The 21,978-nt window shown below is 47.2% G+C and overlaps 1 protein-coding gene across 1 annotated transcript; it reads left to right on the forward strand.

Moving 5' to 3' along the window:
• The first annotated feature begins 5,758 nt into the window (after nt 1-5,758).
• Nucleotides 5,759-16,495, forward strand: LOC144888312 (uncharacterized). Its single transcript, XM_078765971.1, has 2 exons — nt 5,759-5,813; nt 15,109-16,495. Exon 2 carries the CDS (start codon nt 15,361-15,363, stop codon nt 15,946-15,948), a length of 588 nt encoding a protein of 195 aa, XP_078622097.1. The 5' UTR covers nt 5,759-5,813; nt 15,109-15,360; the 3' UTR covers nt 15,949-16,495.
• The last annotated feature ends 5,483 nt before the right edge of the window (nt 16,496-21,978 follow it).

Consider the following 21,978-nt stretch of genomic DNA (forward strand, 5'->3'; position numbering starts at 1 on the left):
TATAATATTGCGTGTTTAATATTGCGTGTATAATATTGTGTGTATAATATTGTGTGTATAATATTGCGTGTATAATATTGCGTGTATAATATTGTGTGTATAATATTGTGTGTATAATATTGCGTCTATAATATTGTGTGTATAATATTGCGTGTATAATATTGCGTGTATAATATTGCGTGTATAATATTGCGTGTATAATATTGCGTGTATAATATTGCGTGTATAATATTTTGTGTATAATATTGCGTGTATAATATTGCTTGTATAATATTGTGTGTATAATATTGAGTGTGTAATATTGCGTGTATAATATTGTGTGTATAATATTGCGTGTATAATATTGTGTGTATAATATTGTGTGTACAATATTGTGTGTAATATGTATGTGTGTAATATGTTTGTGTCTGGCTGTGTTTATAACATATGTGTGTGTGTGTGTGTGTGTGTGTGTGTGTATGTGTGTTTGTCTGTGTATATGTATGAATGTTCAGTATATGTGTGCGTGCACACACTTTTGTCTTCACATTGCAATAATTTGAGTTTCTAGCAATTTTGTGAACTTGACACCAAGGTGTCATTGACAGGGTTGAACAGATTGTGGGCCGAGTGCAACCAGCCATCAGCACCGAGCGTATACGAGGCCGAGAATACAGTGGTGCAGAGCCAAGTGTGTGTGACGACCACAGCATGATGGGCCGTGTTGTCAAGGTCGAGAAACAGGTGACATAACAATTGCTTGGTGTGAACATGTCATTGTGCTGTTTGTGGTGCAGACACATGTGAAAAATGGTGCCGAATAATGGTCAACTCGAAATCTGTCTTCCATTCAATGGGCACAAATATATCAGGCCCTGGTTACTCTTATCCTTTTGTATGCCATCTTGTTCCTGTGAACATGTTTGTCTGTTCTTCTGGACGTCAGGTTATCAAAGTCGTTGACATTTGTACATGCTTATATTGGTCGTGTACCTGTTCTATCTCCATACCCAAGAGGCCTTTCATCAAATTGACACTAATACATTAAAGGGAATCGGGATGCTGTGGGTAAGGACAGGTGGGATGGGCCTAATGTTGGTCTCACAGACAGGTAGCGTTGTTTAAGTAGCATCTAACGCAAGATGTCCTCCCCTTAGGTGGACAAAAGGACCGTATGCTGTGATTTCAAAATTTGTCTTCTAGTTTGGTATGAGAATCAAAAAAACTACATATTTCCTGGAAAAGTCTTTGTACGAGTATTATTCTATATGATATTATTACCACGTGCACGCGAAATGAAAAGCGGCTTTAAGCAATTGGTTCAACTCCATCCCTCTGTCTAATCGGTTTATGATCGGCAGTTTGTGATTGAAGAACAACTTATTTAAATTGAATGATAGATTTTGAACAAGAACTGGAAGACAAGTATTTCGTTTTTCCGTATTTTGGTTCAGAATTCATCCTGATCGCGCATGCGTAGATAGGAGTGAGAGAATGTGTTTACTCTGCCTGCCTGACGGTCAAACAAAATTGAAAATCATTCCAAACAGGAACAAGAACGAGCAATCAGAGACCACAAACCCTCGCCAGGATGTATTTTCAGTGGTTTTTAAAGCTTTTGTGTTCAAACAAATATGGCGGCCGCACCATGTGACCGATGGCGTCATCATTATTTTTTTTCTAAACTTATTTAATCCTAGATTATGCTCAAGCAATTTCATCTTGATCGGATGAAGTTTTGTACTTATCGAATTATGACGTCATAATGGAGGCACCAATGACATCATCATTAACATATTTTATTCCCCATGGAGAGTTCTTTACAATGGGCCATGTCTCAATTTTTTTCTATTCAGCGCTTTCGGAGATATAGAGGTGCAACGTTTTTCGGTTTTTCCAAGATGGCGGCCGAACCACGTGACCTATGACGTTAAAGCGCGGCGTTACGCGCGCTGCTTGTGAGCAAGGAGGAAGCGGACAAGCGGTAACATATAAACGTCTTTATTGTAAGACTACACTGTAACACTCAAATGCTCCGGGCTGGTCGCCCGGTGTATATCATGAGGCCACGCCTACCCCTCGGGCGTGGCCACCGCCCACTTGGTGCGTGGAATGATGTCACCACGCCAGTGGGCTTTTGTGTCTGCCACACGCACCCCCCCAGAATTCCCGCACACCTGGAGGGCCAGTTTGCGGGGCAGACGAATGACCCGGCCGAAGCGCCCCCTGGCGATCGGCGGCGTCCGGGGTGCAGGGATGCCAGGTGGGATGCCCCTGGCTGCCCCTGGGATGGGTGCAGGACCGGGGGGCGGCGTGGCGGCGGGGCTGGGCGGTGCCGGGGGTCCGCCCGCAGGAGGGCGGCCCCGACGTGGGGGTCGGGCCACTGGCGGTGGATGGTCCACATCGAGGTGGGCCGGCTTGAGGCGGTCTACCGAAACGCGGTCAGGAGTACCGCCGATGTCCAGGGTGAAGTGCTTCGCCCCGGTCTCCAGCACGCGGAAAGGCCCGTCGTACGGGGGCCGCAGTGGTGTCCGATGGGCATCGTGGCGGACGAAGACGTACTCCGCCGTGCGAAGCTCCGGGGCGACGTGCGTCGGTGGGTGCCCGTGGCATGCCGTTGGCACCGGGGCGAACCTCTGGGCGGTCTCTTGCAGAGCGGAGCGCTGCTGTGCCGCGGACCATGGTGCTGTGGAGTCGGGGAGGAACTCGCCCGGCACCCGCAGCGGTTGCCCGAAGACCAACTCCGCCGCGGATGCGCGCAGGTCCTCCTTGGGCGCCGTCCGGAGGCCCAGCAGGACCCAGGGGAGCCTGTCGACCCAGCCGCCGTCGCGGAGGGTGGCCCGGAGCGCAGCCTTCAATGAGCGGTGAAATCGCTCACACAGGCCGTTAGCCTGGGGGTGGTAGGCCGTGGTTCGGTGCAGCCAGACCCCGAGCCCCTGCGCAACCGCCCCCCAGAGCTCCGAGGTGAACTGGGGGCCGCGGTCGGATGAGATGTCTGAGGGGGCGCCGAACCGGGCGACCAAGGTGGCGATGAAAGCCTGCACGACATTGGCCACCGTTTTCGACGCCAAGGGCACGGCCTCCGGCCACCGGGTGGTGCGGTCCACCATGGTGAGGACGTAGGTGAAACCCCGCGAGGGGGGCAGAGGTCCCACCAGGTCCACATGGACGTGGTCAAACCGGCGTTCCGGCACCGTGAACGGGGCCAACGGGGCCTGGGTGTGCCAGTGCACCTTGGCGCGCTGGCACGCGAGGCACGTCCTGGCCCAGCCGCGGACGGCCTTCCGGAGGCCATGCCAGACGAACTTGTCGGCGATCAGCCTTTGGGAGGCCCTCGCGCCCGGGTGGGACAGGCCGTGGATAGCGTCAAACACCTGGCGCTGCCAGCCCGCCGGCACGATGGGGCGAGGACGCCCGAGGGAGACGTCGCACAAGAGGGCCACGCCCGCGCCGTCGAATGGCACCTCGGTGACGCGGAGGCCCGTGACGGCGGTCCGCAAGGCCTGGACGTCGGGGTCAGCGGCCTGGTCCGCTGCCATCCGGGCATAGTCGATGCCGAGGTGGACTGCGTGGGCGACGGCCCGGGAAAGGTAATCCGCCACCGGGTTGTCCTTCCCCGCGACGTGCTGGATGTCCGTCGTGTACTCGGACACGGCCGAGAGGTGACGCTGCTGCCGGGCCGACCACGGCTCGGTGACCTTGCCCATCGCGAAGATCAGCGGCTTGTGGTCGACGAAGGCAGTGAACGCCCGGCCCTCGAGCAGATGGCGGAAGTGCCTGACCGCCAAGTGAAGTCCGAGCAACTCGCGGTCGAAGGTACTGTAACGGCGTTCGGGCGGGCGAAGCTGCCGGCTAAAGAACGCCAGCGGTTGCCAAGCTCCACGCACCCATTGCTCGTGCACCGCACCCACCGCGTAGTCCGAGGCATCGGTGGTGAGGGCGATCGGTGCATCGGGCGCCGGGTGCGCGAGCATGGTGGCGTTAGCCAAGGCGAGCTTCGCGCCCGTGAACGCCGTGTCCATCTGCTCGGTCCAGGTAACGTCGCCTTTGCCCGGCTTACCTCGGAGAGCTTCGTGCAGGGGGCGCAGGAGCTGGGCGATACGGGGCAGGAACCGATGGTAAAAGTTCACCATGCCCAGGAACTCCTGCAGCCCTCTGATCGTGCGGGGGCGCGGAAACGCCTTCACCGCCTCCACCTTGGCCGGCAGGGGGACGGCTCCGTGCCTGGTGACACGGTGCCCCAGAAAATCGATTGTGGCGGCGCCGAACCGGCACTTTGCGGGGTTCACAATCAGGCCATGCTGGCCCAGGCGTTCGAAGAGCGTGCGGAGGTGGCGTAGGTGCTCTTCGCGGACGCCATAAAGGACACAAACAACAGGCATCAATAACTAATGAAAGGTGTTATTTAGGGTTGTCATAGCCACTGGGTAAAACGGCGGTAAAACTCGGAATTTATTTATTTATGGCCATTAAACCTCTTAAAACCTTTATTTAAATATAATTATATACTTGAACACGAGAACACAAATTACTTTCATAATACTTTCAAGAACCATGAAATATATCGCTACATGGCATCAGAGGGCATGGCACGTCAGATGGTACAGTATTGGAGTGAAGAAGAGTCTGCCGATATTGCGATGTACCATGCCAAATGACGCTACGTTACAATGAGTGAAGAAGAGGCTGGCGATATTGCGATGTACCATGCCAATTGATGCTACGTTACAATGAGTGAAGAAGAGTCTGCCGATATTGCGATGTACCATGCCAATTGACGCTACGTCACATGGAGTGAAGAAGAGTCTGCCGATATTGCGATGTACCATGCCAATTGACGCTACGTCACATGGAGTGAAGAAGAGTCTGCCGATATTGCGATGTTCCATGCCAATTGACGCTACGTCACATGGAGTGAAGAAGAGTCTGCCGATATTGCCATGTACATGTACCATGCCAATTGACGCTACGTCACATGGAGTGAAGAAGAGTCTGCCGATATTGCGATGTACCATGCCAATTGACGCTACGTCACATGGAGTGAAGAAGAGTCTGCCGATATTGCCATGTACATGTACCATGCCAATTGACGCTACGTCACATGGAGTGAAGAAGAGTCTGCCGATATTGCCATGTACATGTACCATGCCAATTGACGCTACGTCACATGGAGTGAAGAAGAGTCTGCCGGTATTGCGATGTACCATGCCAATTGACACTACGTCACATGGAGTGAAGAAGAGTCTGCCGATATTGCGATGTACCATGCCAATTGACGCTACGTTACAATGAGTGAAGAAGAGTCTGCCGATATTGCGATGTACCATGCCAATTGACACTACGTCACATGGAGTGAAGAAGAGTCTGCCGATATTGCGATGTACCATGCCAATTGACGCTACGTTACATGGAGTGAAGAAGAGTCTGCCGATATTGCGATGTACCATGCCAATTGACGCTACGTCACATGGAGTGAAGAAGAGTCTGCCGATATTGCGATGTACCATGCCAATTGACGCTACGTCACATGGAGTGAAGAAGAGTCTGCCGATATTGCCATGTACATGCACCATGCCAATTGACGCTACGTCACATGGAGTGAAGAAGAGTCTGCCGATATTGCGATGTACCATGCCAATTGACGCTACGTCACATGGTGATAAATAAATCCTCCATCTCGGAAAATGCGACTCAATGTCACATCATTACAGTGTCTAGGGGTGGTGTATAAGCCTGCTCCAGGAGCACCAAACTTCCGGCGTTTTTTCAAACGATCTTCAGAATCATGATTTTATTAAAATTGAAGCACAGACTTGAACACTGTCACTGCACAGGTATCATGTCCGATGAACTCTGTAGTTGTAATGACTGCTTCTCTTGTACTTCCTTTGAGTAAATGCTTTCAAGAAAGTTAAGTACATTAGGACAGAACATTGTCAGTGTGCGGCTCCCTCTTTATTACCACACTTGCCGACCTCTACTCAAACGACGAATTTTGAATGTAAAACTTTGCCCGAGCACGATCAAACGTCAATCTGTGAAAATTGTTCGTGGAAAATTTCATACGAAAAAAAAGGGGTTACCAAGGAACATGGAAGACCGATGTGCATAGAGGAACTCCATACATGCTGCATCTGACGTCGGTGGAACAGATTATGATTATGATTATGATGACTATGACTACATCAATGGCCCAATTATTCTCACCTTCTCATGGGGTCAACTGGGGGACATTTTTGGTTTGAATCTTTCACCACGAGCCAGGTCTGATGTTTGGCTAACCAGGTCTGATTTTGGCTAACAAGTTCTGATGTTTGGCTAACAAGTTCTGATGTTTGGCTAGCCTGGTCTGATGTTTGGCTAACAAGCTCTGATGTTTGGCTAACAAGTTCTGATGTTTGGCTAACAAGTTCTGATGTTTGGCTAGCCTGGTCTGATGTTTGGCTAACCAGGTCTGATTTTGGCTAACAAGTTCTGATGTTTGGCTAACAAGTTCTGATGTTTGGCTAACAAGTTCTGATGTTTGGCTAACCAGGTCTGATGTTTGGCTAACCAGATCTGATGTTTGGCTAGCCTGGTCTGATGTTTGGCTAGCCTGGTCTGATGTTTGGCTAACAAGTTCTGATGTTTGGCTAGCCTGGTCTGATGTTTGGCTAACAAGTTCTGATGTTTGGCTAACAAGTTCTGATGTTTGGCTAACCAGGTCTGATGTTTGGCTAACCTGGTCTGATGTTTGGCTAACCTGGTCTGATGTTTGGCTAGCCAGGTCTGATGTTTGGCTAACCAGGTCTGATGTTTGGCTAGCCTGGTCTGATGTTTGGCTAGCCAGGTCTGATGTTTGGCTAACCAGGTCTGTTGTTTGGCTAACAATTTCTGATGTTCGCCTAACCAGGTCTGATGTTTGGCTAACAAGTTCTGATGTTTGGCTAACCAGGTCTGATCTTTGGCTAACCAGGTCTGATCTTTGGCTAACCTGGTCTGATGTTTGGCTAGCCAGGTCTGATCTTTGGCTAACCAGGTCTGATCTTTGGCTAACCTGGTCTGATGTTTGGCTAGCCAGGTCTGATCTTTGGCTAGCCAGGTCTGATGTTTGGCTAGCCAGGTCTGATGTTTGGCTAACCAGGTCTGATGTTTGGCTAACCTGGTCTGATGTTTGGCTAACCAGGTCTGATGATTGGCTAACCAGGTCTGATGTTTGGCTAACAAGTTCTGATGTTTGGCTAACCAGGTCTGATGTTTGGCTAGCCAGGTCTGATGTTTGGCTAACCAGGTCTGATATTTGGCTAATCAGGTCTGATGTTTGGCTAACCAGGTCTGATGTTTGTCTAACAAGTTCTGATGTTCGCCTAACCAGGTCTGGTGTTTGGCTAGCCAGGTCTGATTTTTCGCTGGCCAGGTCTGATGTTTGGCGAGCCAGGTCTGATGTTTGCCTAACCAGGTCTGATGTTTGCCTAACCAGGTCTGAAGTTCGACTAACCAGGTCTGATGTTCGCCTAACCAGGTCTGATGTTTGGCTGGCCAAGTCTGATGTTTGTCTGGCCAAGTCTGATGTTTGGCTTTACAAGTCTGATGTTCGCCTAACCAGGTCTGATGTTTGGCTAACCAGGTCTGATGTTTGGCTAACCAGGTCTGATGTTTGGCTAGCCACGTCTGATGTTTGGCTAACAAGTTCTGATGTTTGGCTAGCCTGGTCTGATGTTTGGCTAACAAGCTCTGATGTTTGTCTAGCCTGGTCTGATGTTTGGCTAACAAGTTCTGATGTTTGGCTAACAAGTTCTGATGTTTGGCTAACAAGTTCTGATGTTTGGCTAACAAGTTCTGATGTTTAGCTAGCCTGGTCTGATGTTTGGCTAACCAGGTCTGATTTTGGCTAACAAGTTCTGATGTTTGGCTAACAAGTGCTGATGTTTGGCTAACAAGTTCTGATGTTTGGCTAACAAGTTCTGATGTTTGGCTAACAAGTTCTGATGTTTGGCTAGCCTGGTCTGATGTTTGGCTAGCCTGGTCTGATGTTTGGCTAACAAGTTCTGATGTTTGGCTAACAAGTTCTGATGTTTGGCTAACAAGTTCTGATGTTTGGCTAGCCTGGTCTGATGTTTGGCTAAGAAGTTCTGATGTTTGGCTAACAAGTTCTGATGTTTGGCAAACAAGTTCTGATGTTTGGCTAACAAGTTCTGATGTTTGGCTAACAAGGTCTGATGTTTGGCTAACCAGATCTGATGTTTGGCTAGCCTGGTCTGATGTTTGGCTAGCCTGGTCTGATGTTTGGCTAACAAGTTCTGATGTTTGGCTAGCCTGGTCTGATGTTCGGCTAACAAGTTCTGATGTTTGGCTAGCCTGGTCTGATGTTTGGCTAACAAGTTCTGATATTTGGCTAACCAGGTCTGATGTTTGGCTAACCTGGTCTGATGTTTGGCTAGCCAGGTCTGATGTTTGGCTAGCCAGGTCTGATGTTTGGCTAACCAGGTCTGATGTTTGGCTAGCCTGGTCTGATGTTTGGCTAGCCAGGTCTGATGTTTGGCTAACCAGGTCTGTTGTTTGGCTAACAAGTTCTGATGTTCGCCTAACCAGGTCTGATGTTTGGCTAACAAGTTCTGATGTTTGGCTAACCAGGTCTGATCTTTGGCTAACCAGGTCTGATCTTTGGCTAACCAGGTCTGATCTTTGGCTAACCTGGTCTGATGTTTGGCTAGCCAGGTCTGATCTTTGGCTAACCAGGTCTGATGTTTGGCTAGCCAGGTCTGATGTTTGGCTAGCCAGGTCTGATGTTTGGCTAGCCAGGTCTGATGTTTGGCTAGCCAGGTCTGATGTTTGGCTAACCAAGTCTGATGTTTGGCTAACCAGGTCTGATGTTTGGCTAACCAGGTCTGATGATTGGCTAACCAGGTCTGATGTTTGGCTAACAAGTTCTGATGTTTGGCTAACCAGGTCTGATGTTTGGCTAGCCAGGTCTGATGTTTGGCTAACCAGGTCTGATATTTGGCTAATCAGGTCTGATGTTTGGCTAACCAGGTCTGATGTTTGTCTAACAAGTTCTGATGTTCGCCTAACCAGGTCTGGTGTTTGGCTAGCCAGGTCTGATTTTTCGCTGGCCAGGTCTGATGTTTGGCGAGCCAGGTCTGATGTTTGCCTAACCAGGTCTGATGTTTGCCTAACCAGGTCTGAAGTTCGACTAGCCAGGTCTGATGTTCGCCTAACCAGGTCTGATGTTTGGCTGGCCAAGTCTGATGTTTGTCTGGCCAAGTCTGATGTTTGGCTTTACAAGTCTGATGTTCGCCTAACCAGGTCTGATGTTTGGCTAACCAGGTCTGATGTTTGGCTAACCAGGTCTGATGTTTGGCTAGCCACGTCTGATGTTTGGCTTTCCAAGTCTGATGTTCACCGAACCAGGTCTGATGTTTGGCTAGCCAGGTCTGACGTTTGGCTAGCCGGGTCTGATGTTCGCCTAACCGGGTCTGATGTTTGGCTAGCCAGGTCTGATGTTTGTCTGGCCAGGTCTGATGTTTATCTAGCCAGGTCTGATGTTGTGCTAGCCAGGTCTGATGTTTCGCTAACCAGGTCTGATGTTCGGCTAGCCAGGTCTGATGTTCAGCGAGCCAGGTCTGATGTTTGGCTCGCCAGGTCCGATTTTCGGCTAGCCAAGTCTGATGTTCGGCTAGCCAGGTCTGATGTGCGGCTATCCAGGTCTGATGTTTGGCTAGCCAGGTCTGATGTTCGCCTATCCAGGTCTGATGTTTGACTAGCCAGGTCTGATGTTTAGCGATCCAGGTCTGATGTTCGGCTAGCCAGGTATGATGTTTGGCTAGCCAGGTCTGATGTTTGGCTAGCCAGGTCTGGTGTTACGCTAGCCAGGTCTGATGTTCGGCTAGCCAGGTCTGATGTTCGCCTAATCAGGTCTGATGTTTGGCTGGCCAAGTCTGATGTTTGGCTTTCCAAGTCTGATGTTCGCCTATCCAGGTCTGATGTTTGGCTAGCCAGGTCTGATGTTTGGCTAGCCAGGTCTGATGTTCGGCTAGCCAGGTATGATGTTTGGCTAGCCAGGTCTGATGTTTGGCTCGCCAGGTCTGATGTTTCGCTAGCCAGGTCTGATGTTCGGCTAGCCAAGTCGGATGTTTGGCTAGCCAGGTCTGATGTTTGACTAGCCAGGTCTGATCTTCGCCTAACCAGGTCTGATGTTTGGCTAGCCAGGTCTGATGTTTGGCTCGCCAGGTCTGATGTTCGCCTATCCAGGTCTGATGTTCGGCTAGCCAAGTCGGATGTTTGGCTAGCCAGGTCTGATGTTTGACTAGCCAGGTCTGATCTTCACCTAACCAGGTCTGATGTTTGGCTAGCCAGGTCTGATCTTTGGGTAACCAGGTCTGATGTTTGGCTGGCCAGGTCTGATCTTCGCCTAACCAGGTCTGATGTTTGGCTGGCCAAGTCTGATGTTTGGCTAGCCAGGTCTGATGTTCGCCTAACCAGGTTTGATGTTTCTCTGGCCAGGTCTGATGTTTATCTTGCCAGGTCTGATGTTTGGCTAACCTGGTCTGATGTGTGGCTTACCACGTCTGAGGTTTGGCTAGCAACATCTGAAGGTTGGCTCACCACGTCTGAAGTTTGGCTAGCCTGGTCTGATGTTTGACTGGCCAGGTGTGAGGTTTGACTAGCCAGGTTTGATGTTTGTCTGGCCATGTTTGATGTTTGTCTTGCCAGGTTTGATGTTTGTCGAGTCATGTCTGATGTTTGTCTAACCGGGTCTGATGTTTGGCTCACCAGGTCTGATGTTTGGCTAGCCACGTCTGATGTTTGGCTAGCCAGGTGAGATGTGTGGCTTGCCACGTCTGAGGGTTGGCCCGCCACGTCTGATGGTTGGCTCGCCACGTCTGAGGGTTGGCTCGCCACGTCTGAGGGTTGGCTCGCCACGTCTGAGGGTTGGCTCGCCACGTCTGAGGTTTGACTCGCCAGGTCTGAGGTTTGGCTAGCCAGGTCTGAGGTTTGGCCTACCAGGTCTGATGTTTGTTTCGCCCGGTCTGATGTTTGGCTAGCCAGGTCTTATGTTTGTCTAGCCAGGTCTGATGTTTGTCTAGCTAAGTCCAATGTTTGTCTAGCCAGGTTTGATGTTTGTCTATCCAGGTCTGATGTTTGTCTAGCCAGGTCTGATGTTTGTCTAGCCAGGTGTGATGTTTGTCTAGCCAGTTCTGATGTTTGTCTGGCTAGGTTTGATGTTTGTCTAGGCAGGTCTGATGTTTGTCTAACCGGGTCTGATGTTTGGCTCACCAGGTCTGATGTTTGGCTGGCCACATCTGATGTTTGGCTAGTCAGGTGAGATGTTTGGCTAACCTGGTCTGATGTGTGGCTTCCCATGTCTGAGGTTTGGCTCGCCACGTCTGAGGTTTGGCTCGCCACGTCTGAGGTTTGGCTCGCCACGTCTGAGGTTTGGCTCACCACGTCTGAGGTTTGGCTCGCCACATCTGAGGTTTGGCCCACCAGGTCTGAGGTTTGGATCGCCACGTCTGAAGTTTGGCCCGCCATGTCTGAGGTTTGGCTCGCCACGTCTGAGGTTTGGCCTACCAGGTCTGAGGTTTGCCTCACCATGTCTGAAGTTTGGCTCACCACGTCTGAGGTTTGGCTCACCACGTCTGAGGTTTGGCTCACCACGTCTGAGGTTTGGCTCGCTACGTCTGAGGTTTGACTCGCCAGGTCTGAGGTTTGACTCGCAGGTTTGAGGTTTGGCTCGCCTGGTCTGAGGTTTGGCTCATCACGTCTGAGGTTTGGCCCACCACGTCTGAGGTTTGGATCGCCGGTCTGAGGTTTGGCTCACCACGTCTGAGGTTTGGCTCGCCAGGTCTGTGGTTTGGCTCGCTACGTCTGAGGTTGAACTCGCCAGGTCTGAGGTTTGACTCGCCATATCTGAGGTTTGGCCCACCACGTCTGAGGTTTGGCTAGCCCGGTCTGAGGTTTGACTCGCCAGGTCTGAGCTTTGACTCGCCAGATCTGAGGTTTGGCTAGCCCGGTCTGAGGTTTGGCTCACCACGTCTGAGGCTTGGCCCACCACGTCTGAGGTTTGGCTAGCCCTGTCTGAGGTTTGACTCGCCAGATCTGAGGTTTGGCTATCCCGGTCTGAGGTTTGGCTCACCACGTCTGAGGTTTGGCCCACCACGTCTGAGGTTTGGCTAGCCTGGTCTGAGGTTTGGCGCACCACGTCTGAGGTTTGGCTCACCACGTCTGAGGTTTGACTCGCCAGGTGATGTTTCTCTGGCCAGGTCTGATGTTTATCTTGCCAGGTCTGATGTTTGGCTAACCTGGTCTGATGTGTAGCTTACCACGTCTGAGGTTTGGCTAGCAACATCTGAAGGTTGGCTCACCACGTCTGCGGTTTGGCTAGCCTGGTCTGATGTTTGGCTGGCCTGGTCTGATGTTTGGCCAGCCAGGTCTGATGTTTGACCGGCCAGGTGTGAGGTTTGACTAGCCAGGTTTGATATTTGTCTGGCCATGTTTGATGTTTGTCTTGCCAGTTTGATGTTTGTCGAGTCATGTCTGATGTTTGTCTAACCGGGTCTGATGTTTGGCTCACCAGGTCTGATGTTTGGCTCACCAGGTCTGATGTTTGGCTAGCCACGTCTGATGTTTGGCTAGCCAGGTGAGATGTGTGGCTTGCCATGTCTGAGGGTTGGCTCGCCACGTCTGAGGGTTGGCTCGCCACGTCTGAGGGTTGGCTCGCCACGTCTGAGGGTTGGCTCGCCACGTCTGAGGGTTGGCTCGCCACGTCTGAGGGTTGGCTCGCCACGTCTGAGGGTTGGCTCGCCACGTCTGAGGTTTGACTCGACAGGTCTGAGGTTTGGCTAGCCAGGTCTGAGGTTTGGCCTACCAGGTCTGATGTTTGTTTCGCCCAGTCTGATGTTTGGCTAGCCAGGTCTTATGTTTGTCTAGCCAGGTCTGATGTTTGTCTAGCTAAGTCCAATGTTTGTCTAGCCAGGTTTGAAGTTTGTCTATCCAGGTCTGATGTTTGTCTAGCCAGGTTTGATGTTTGTCTTGCCAGGTCTGATGTTTGTTTAGCCAGGTTTGATGTTTGTCTAGCCAGTTCTGATGTTTGTCTGGCTAGGTTTGATGTTTGTCTAGCCAGGTCTGATGTTTGTCTAACCGGGTCTGATGTTTGGCTCACCAGGTCTGATGTTTGGCTGGCCACATCTGATGTTTGGCTAGCCAGGTGAGATGTTTGGCTAACCTGGTCTGATGTGTGGCTTCCCACGTCTGAGGTTTGGCTCGCCACGTCTGAGGTTTGGCTCACCACGTCGGAGGTTTGGCTGGCCTCGCCGGTAGATCTTGCCTTGTGAAAGCCATATTGATGGTCAGATGGAAGACTGAGATTCAAGATGCCTGAGGAAATAGGAATTCAAAGACAACTGGAGCTGGTTGTAGGCAACAACAACAACAACAACAACAACACAACATGCATTTTAAGGCCATTTTCCCTGCTAGAGCTGGTTGTAGGCAAGAAATTTGAAAATCGTTCAGGGTACCGGTGATAACTCGCCTCTCAATTAAAAGACCGTGCATGGGATCTTTAATGTCCATTCATTTAATGCCAGCATGACACCCAGCTTCATGTCCATCTGATGGGCTGCACACTGTGATGCAAATGTCATTTCAGCAAAGCACCAATCTGACAGTTTATAGCCAGGCCAGAAATCAAACCAAGGCTAGACAGTTCAAATGCAAGTGCGCTGCGCTACGACTGCATCGTCCTTGACACCAAATCATCGTGAAAGTAGCCTCTTCCAGTGCAATGTAGGCCAAAGACCTCCCTCAGCCCATGTTAAGGGATGTTACGATACATTCGTCACACTTGCGAAGGTCCAGGTTGGTGAAAGCAACCAGCCCATGGAATATAACCCACACCAGACAATTGAAAGAGAAACAAATATTTAACCACTCAACAACAACTACTAACTCGAAGAAGTTTAAATTTACTCTAGTCAACCTTCTCCTCTCCTTGTCCTATTTTGTTTTGAGTATGTATTTCAACAGGTTAGGAAAGAGTTTGTATTTTCAAGTTTCAAGTTTTGTATTTTCAAGTTTTCAAATTATTCAAGTATTTCAAAATTATTAAAACTATAAATTAATAAAATCAAATTCATATAACTAGCAACGGTACCCGCCCTATGGGCGGGGCTTCATTTGGGAGGCCCAAATGAAAAGGCAAAATATCAGAAATTGAAGGCTTTTAAAATTTTAAACGATTCATATAAACATCCGTTGAATCATATCACACACAAATCATCAAAATCTAAACAGTACATGGCGCCATTTTGAAAAAAGATTGAATTCTGCAAAACGGAAGCGGCCGCTACACGTCTTTCTCAGTCGCACGTTTATGTGTGAAGAGTGCGCACCGAATCTGTAACACGGAAGCGGCCGCTGCACTTGTTTCTCAGTCGCTTTGCACACGCTGCCATGTTACTTCGGAGCCGCACGTTTATATCGGAAGAGTTTGTCAGGAGTCGATCTACTCTCTCCTGGTACATAGAATAAACAGTATTTGTAGAATTTCAACAAAAGCCACATCACTGTTCATATCGGTAAATATTATTCCATCGTGTTTGGAAAAACTGGAAAATTGCAAAATTGGAAAACTTGGAAAAACAATATAGCCTATTTTACTCCCAGGGGTCCCAGGAATACGCACCCAAAATATCGTTGCGATCGGTTGAGCCGTTTTTGCGGTACCTGGGAACGGACGGACGGACATTTGGTGAATTATAGTAAGATTAAATTATATTAATAATAAAATTATTACGATTATTTAAATTATTTCAATTATATTTTCAAATTTCAAGTATTATTCAAAATCAAGTATTTTCAAATTTTCAAGTATTTCAAAATTATTAAATATTTCAAAAATATTTCAAAAATTATTAAAATTATAAATTATTAAAATAAAATAAAATTAAATTAATAATAACATTATTAAGATTATTAAAATTATTTTTTTCAAAAATACTTCAAGTATTATTCAAAATCAAGTATTTTCAAATTTTCAAGTTTTGTATTTTCAAGTTTGTATTGCAAGTTTGTTTTTCAACAAAACATCAATTTTGCTTTTTGTTGAAGTAACATACATTTAACCTCAAAGTCCGTTCATTTTTCCAGGTGCAGTCCATCGAGAAGAAACTTGACTTTCTCATTGAACTCTACCGCCAATCAAACCAGCAAAAGGGCAAAGCAAGCACCCTTCGGCGATCCAACGCACTTCGGGTCGACAGTTTGGATTCGGGGCAAATCTTGGACTACTACACACCTCGAAGCCCTAAGACCCTCACAAGGTCTTGCAGTCTGAATCCCAGCATTTCCTGTACGTCATGGTTGGAGCTGGATGCTTCATCTCAGCCAGCACAGAGCCAGATGTCCTTACTTTGCCCACCGCACTATACATCTTTGCAGCAGAAAGAGCCGCACATTGAACAGGAGGAGGATCAGCAGGATTTACCGGGTAAGTATAACTTGCCAAAAGTGGTTGAGAAGAAGTTTACAAAGCCACACAATGAGGGGGCTGTGGCTATAGTGGTCAGCCCTTCGTCTGCAGAAGAAGGACTGCGATGGTTAGCGACGGATGGAACATCTCCATTTCACAGTATCGAAAGCCGCTGCCTCAACGATGCTGAACAAAGACTGAGCAGCTTCGGTGGAACCGTGGAATCCTCGGGCCTGCCGTGCACACTTTCCGTGGATCGACTCAACCTGGAGAGATCACCGAGTAAGTCGAGTCTGATGCCCTGCAAGGAGGATGGTACGGCACTGCACACGGTCAGCGAATTGGAGGAGAACACTGGGAGCAAGGACGACGGCGCCAAGATGGATCAAGGCGAGCATCTTAGGCCTGGACTTGACAATCGGTGCTTTGTCGAAACCTCAGAACCTTTTCGCGTTTCCAAACGATCAGCTCATTTGCATGTTAGGACCTTGGAAAGAGCACGCAGCATGAATGTTTGAAAAGTAAACAAAACAAAAAATCTTTCTTGCCAAGGAATGTACTTTGACGTGCCCTGTTTAAAATACCTAAGTGACTTACAAAATGTATTTTTTGTGTTGTTTGTGCCTTTCGCAGCTCACAACACAAAAAATGTGGATAAGGAACACGCTGGGTTACTTGATAAGTATTTGTGCCAAAAACATTTAGACTCTTGCCTGACTTTTTACAACTGTTGTATTCCCTGAAAGATGAATCATTGACAAGGTTTTGGGTGACGTTTATTTACCGTCACAGTGTTGAAAATCACAGTTTCAAGGATTGCATTTCGTTTTGGCTTCGATGTGCATGCAAGCATGCTTTTAAAGAAAACCCACAAAGCCATTACCTGGATTTACCTGCCTTGTTTTGTCCATGCCACCCTCTCTCCCCCAGCAGAAAATCAACAGGGCATTGGCAAAATTACATTTATTCTTTCTTTCTTTAATATGCGATGTATCCTGTGTTCGCCACCATGTCTTGATTTGACGATCCATGTCCTCCTGTACAAATAAATTATAGCGAAACTAACATGTTTGCAAAAAATGCTTTGTAATCGGTGATTCTATTTCACACTTTTGAATCAAGAGTTTTACGTCAAACAATTGCCCTCATGCCCAAAGAGCCTCTTTTGTAGGCAACACATAGCCGTGAATAGTATCCTTTGCTGGGGATGCAGTCGTAATGCTGCCGGAATTTTTGAATTTGGTCATTGTGGCGGAATTTTTGAATTTGGTCATGGTGCTGGAATTTTGGATTTGGTAATTGTGCCGGAACTTTGGAATGTGGTCATGTTGCTTGAATTTTTGAATTTGGTCACGGTGGCGGAATTTTTGAATTTGGTCATGTGGGTGGAATTTTGGAATTTGGTCATGTTGGTGGAATTTTGGAATTTGGTCATGGTGCTGGAATTTTGGAATTTGGTCATGGTGGCGGAATTTTGAAATTTGGTCATGGTGGCGGAATTTTGGAATTTGGTCATGGTGGCGGAATTTTGGAATTTGGTCATGGTGCTGGAATTTTGGAATTTGTTCGTGGTGCTGGAATTTTGGATTTGGTAATTGTGCCGGAACTTTGGAATGTGGTCATGGTGCTGGGAATTTTGAATTTGGTCATGGTGGTGGAATTTTGGAATTTGGTCATGGTGGTGGAATTTGGGAATTTGGTCATGGTGCTGGAATTTTGGAATTTGTTCATGGTGCTGGAATTTTGGATATGGTAATTGTGCCGGAACTTTGGAATGTGGTCATGGTGCTGGAATTTTTGAATTTGGTCACGGTGGCGGAATTTTGTAATTTGGTCATGTGGGTGGAATTTTGGAATTTGGTCATGTTGGCGGAATTTTGGAATTTGGTCATGGTGGTGGAATTTTGGAATTTGGTCATGGTGGTGGAATTTTGAAATTTGGTCATGTTGGCGGAATTTTGGAATTTGGTCATGTTGGCGGAATTTTGGAATTTGGTCATGGTGGCGGAATTTTGGAATTTGGTCATGTTGGCGGAATTTTGGAATTGGGTCATGGTGGCGGAATTTTGGAATTTGGTCATGGTGGCGGAATTTTGGAATTTGGTCATGGTGGCGGAATTTTGGAATTTGGTCATGGTGCTGGAATTTTGGAATTTGGTCATGGTGGCGGAATTTTGGAATTTGGTCATGGTGCTGGAATTTTGGAATTTGTTCATGGTGCTGGAATTTTGGATTTGGTAATTGTGCCGGAACTTTGCAATGTGGTCATGGTGCTGGGAATTTTGAATTTGGTCATGGTGGCGGAATTTTGGAATTTGGTCATGGTGCTGGAATTTTGGATATGGTAATTGTGCCGGAACTTTGGAATGTGGTCATGGTGCTGGAATTTTTGAATTTGGTCATGGTGGCGGAATTTTGGAATTTGGTCATGGTGCTGGAATTTTGGATTTGGTAATTGTGCCGGAACTTTGGAATGTGGTCATGTTGCTTGAATTTTTGAATTTGGTCATGGTGGCGGAATTTTGGAATTTGGTCATGTGGGTGGAATTTTTGAATTTGGTCATGTTGGCGGAATTTTGGAATTTGGTCATGGTGCTGGAATTTTGGAATTTGGTCATGGTGGTGGAATTTTGAAATTTGGTCATGTTGGCGGAATTTTGGAATTTGGTCATGTTGGCGGAATTTTGGAATTTGGTCATGTTGGCGGAATTTTGGAATTTGGTCACGGTGGCGGAATTTTGGAATTTGGTCATGTTGGCGGAATTTTGGAATTTGGTCATGGTGGCGGAATTTTTGAATTTTGTCATGGTGGCGGAATTTTGGAATTTGATCATGGTGGCGGAATTTTGGAATTTGGTCATGGTGCTGGAATTTTGGAATTTGGTCATGTTGGCGGAATTTTGGTATTTGGTCATGTTGGCGGAATTTTGGAATTTGGTCATGTTAGCGGAATTTTGGAATTTGGTCATGTTGGTGGAATTTTGGAATTTGGTCATGTTGGTGGAATTTTGAAATTTGGTCATGTTGGCGGAATTTTGGAATTTGGTCATGTTGGCGGAATTTTGGAATTTGGTCATGGTGGCGGAATTTTGGAATTTGGTCATGTTGGCGGAATTTTGGAATTTGGTCATGGTGCTGGAATTTTTGAATTTGGTCACGGTGGCGGAATTTTGTAATTTGGTCATGTGGGTGGAATTTTGGAATTTGGTCATGTTGGCGGAATTTTGGAATTTGGTCATGGTGGTGGAATTTTGGAATTTGGTCATGGTGGTGGAATTTTGAAATTTGGTCATGTTGGCGGAATTTTGGAATTTGGTCATGTTGGCGGAATTTTGGAATTTGGTCATGGTGGCGGAATTTTGGAATTTGGTCATGTTGGCGGAATTTGGGAATTGGGTCATGGTGGCGGAATTTTGGAATTTGGTCATGGTGGCGGAATTTTGGAATTTGGTCATGGTGGCGGAATTTTGGAATTTGGTCATGGTGCTGGAATTTTGGAATTTGGTCATGGTGGCGGAATTTTGGAATTTGGTCATGGTGCTGGAATTTTGGAATTTGTTCATGGTGCTGGAATTTTGGATTTGGTAATTGTGCCGGAACTTTGCAATGTGGTCATGGTGCTGGGAATTTTGAATTTGGTCATGGTGGCGGAATTTTGGAATTTGGTCATGGTGCTGGAATTTTGGATATGGTAATTGTGCCGGAACTTTGGAATGTGGTCATGGTGCTGGAATTTTTGAATTTGGTCATGGTGGCGGAATTTTGGAATTTGGTCATGGTGCTGGAATTTTGGATTTGGTAATTGTGCCGGAACTTTGGAATGTGGTCATGTTGCTTGAATTTTTGAATTTGGTCATGGTGGCGGAATTTTGGAATTTGGTCATGTTGGCGGAATTTTGGAATTTGGTCATGGTGCTGGAATTTTGGAATTTGGTCATGGTGGTGGAATTTTGAAATTTGGTCATGTTGGCGGAATTTTGGAATTTGGTCATGTTGGCGGAATTTTGGAATTTGGTCATGTTGGCGGAATTTTGGAATTTGGTCACGGTGGCGGAATTTTGGAATTTGGTCATGGTGCTGGAATTTTGGATATGGTAATTGTGCCGGAACTTTGGAATGTGGTCATGGTGCTGGAATTTTTGAATTTGGTCACGGTGGCGGAATTTTGGAATTTGGTCATGTGGGTGGAATTTTGGAATTTGGTCATGGTGGCAGAATTTTGGAATTTGGTCATGTGGGTGGAATTTTGGAATTTGTTCATGGTGCTGGAACTTTGGAATGTGGTCATGGTGCTGGAATTTTTGAATTTGGTCATGGTGGCAGAATTTTGGAATTTGGTCATGGTGCTGGAATTTTGGAATTTGGTCATGTTGCCGGCAATAGTCGCCTTCTTTTTGCGAAGGACACCTTATGGTCTTTAACATCCACCCACTAATGCTGCCAGATGGTTTAATGTCCATCCAACGATGCTGCACACACTGATGCTTCGCCCTGCTCATGAAACACCAGGATGACGGTTCATAGCCGGGTGGAGTTTGGAACATCGTGTTTATGGCAGTTTATAGCAGGGTAGAGTGCATGCCTCTACACAATCCTTCCAGTTCTATCCCATGCCCATCGAGGTTGAGTACATATAAAGTCCCGTGGAATTAACGAGAGTTAACGGGCCACCCACACGCCCGGATCCCACAGGTAGGGGAGCACATGGACCGAACACGGCAACCTTAGCATGTCCCATGTCCGTATGCAGTATTTTATTACACGAGATCGCATTGATTCACATTTTTGTGCGAGCTACTTTCATTGTATTAATCCATATTATAAAACAGAAGTGTCTGTCTGTCTGTCCCCAAACTACTCCATGAGTTTTGGGGCTCGGCCCGTGAAACCTCCTACGGAACGTTTTGGGGTCCCAGCGGATGTTGTAAGGAGGAAGGAGCTTTCATAAATTCCTCAATAAAATTATCATTTTGAAATTGATTCGATATGAACCTGCTCCCGAATCAGGAAGTGAACAGATGACGACAATGAGCCGGTTTGATAACATCTCAATACCATCGTCATTTAACACGGTATGTTGTTGTATTAACCTATGATTGGAATGAAAATAGAGATATTGAGTTTAAACATGTCTTGCCCAGTAAACTCGGACACACAAATTTCAACTGGAATAATTTTGCCGTGGAGTCGCAAAAGGAAACATTGGAATTTTAATCAGAACTTCACGAAACAGTCACCATCAAACTGTGGTACAGTCAAGGTAAACGTGGTAGTGGCCTTAAAGCAAAGGAACACATTCCTTGGGTCGAGACCACCCTCTTTGGTACATATTTCAGGTGGTGCTTTTTGGTACATTCAAGCTGCGCCATTTAAAGAAAGAAAACATTTCTTTGTCTCGTTTAATTTCACCTACGATCATGTGATCCCAATCCTTTTACTACCTTGTTCACCATTAACTAGTGGGTTTATAACACTAATTATTATGGGGGAAACTTCGATTTACTTACAAACATGTGTTGGATTTCCTCTCAAACCAACACTATCCCCACCGGAATTCTCCCCCGGAACATTCCAGAACATTCACTCAACCGCAAAATCCAAAGCCATCTGTCCATTAAATGCAAACAGATTGTCAAACATTTCCTCAACAAAACACGACACTGTGGGGGTTACCCCATTGGGACACAATCCACGGGCACGGGACCGGTGGGGCTATTGATAGTATGGGCGTGGCGTGTGCTCGGTGGTTGGAGCCACGCCCCCTTAAGAGCGTTGGGCTTGTTATAAATGATGCATGAGTTCCGGTCGGTTTTTCAGTCCGTCTGAATAAACGAGCTTTGAACCAGCTACGAGTGTCTCGCCTCCCTGTTACCCGCAACTCCTACAACACCATGCTGCCTTTATAGTCATGTTTTTTTAAAAGAATATTACAAGTACTAGTGGGGTCACCCATGGGAATCCCACGGGCATGGACGTGTGTGACATTTCGACATATTGAGTTAGATGCTGCACCTGCACATTCAGTTTCAAAAAATGGTTACTGGCAATTTATCAGACTAGGGCATGCCCGTACTATATCTATATCTAAAATTATATCCCCCCCCTCTATTTACATGAAATGGTTTGGTCCAAAGCGAACGGCTTGCGAGTACGGTGACAATCCCCCCCCCCCCCCTCTATTTACATGAAATGGTTTGGTCCAAAGCGAACGGCTTGCGGAGTTTGGTAAAGAAATCGCCATAGCGTGCACAAACGCGCAGGAAAGCGAAAGAATCGCAAATTAGTTTTAATTAGTTTTAAAACATAGTTTAACGCCAACATAGCGGCAACATAGTTTGCCAACGTGAAATAAATGAATACGCTCTCAAATGTGCCGTCCGAGGCAGAGTCTGTTCGCCACGTTCGGCACACGTGATAACTCGCTGCTCTCTGATTGGTTGAATCGTTTTTTGGACATAGCTCGGTAACTACTTGTCCGATTAATATGAAACCTTGAAAAGGCACATCCTCGGGTCCCCAGCAATATACCTGGCAAGTTTCAAGTATAT

The sequence above is a fragment of the Myxine glutinosa genome, chromosome 11 (assembly GCF_964187855.1).
Source record: "Myxine glutinosa chromosome 11, kmMyxGlut1.1, whole genome shotgun sequence".
NCBI classification, from domain to species: Eukaryota; Metazoa; Chordata; class Myxini; order Myxiniformes; family Myxinidae; genus Myxine; species Myxine glutinosa.

Bases quoted from the DNA above. Each gene is read 5' to 3' on its own strand.
- LOC144888312 (XM_078765971.1), top strand. From the start codon at position 15,361: ATGTCCTTACTTTGCCCACCGCACTATACATCTTTGCAGCAGAAAGAG.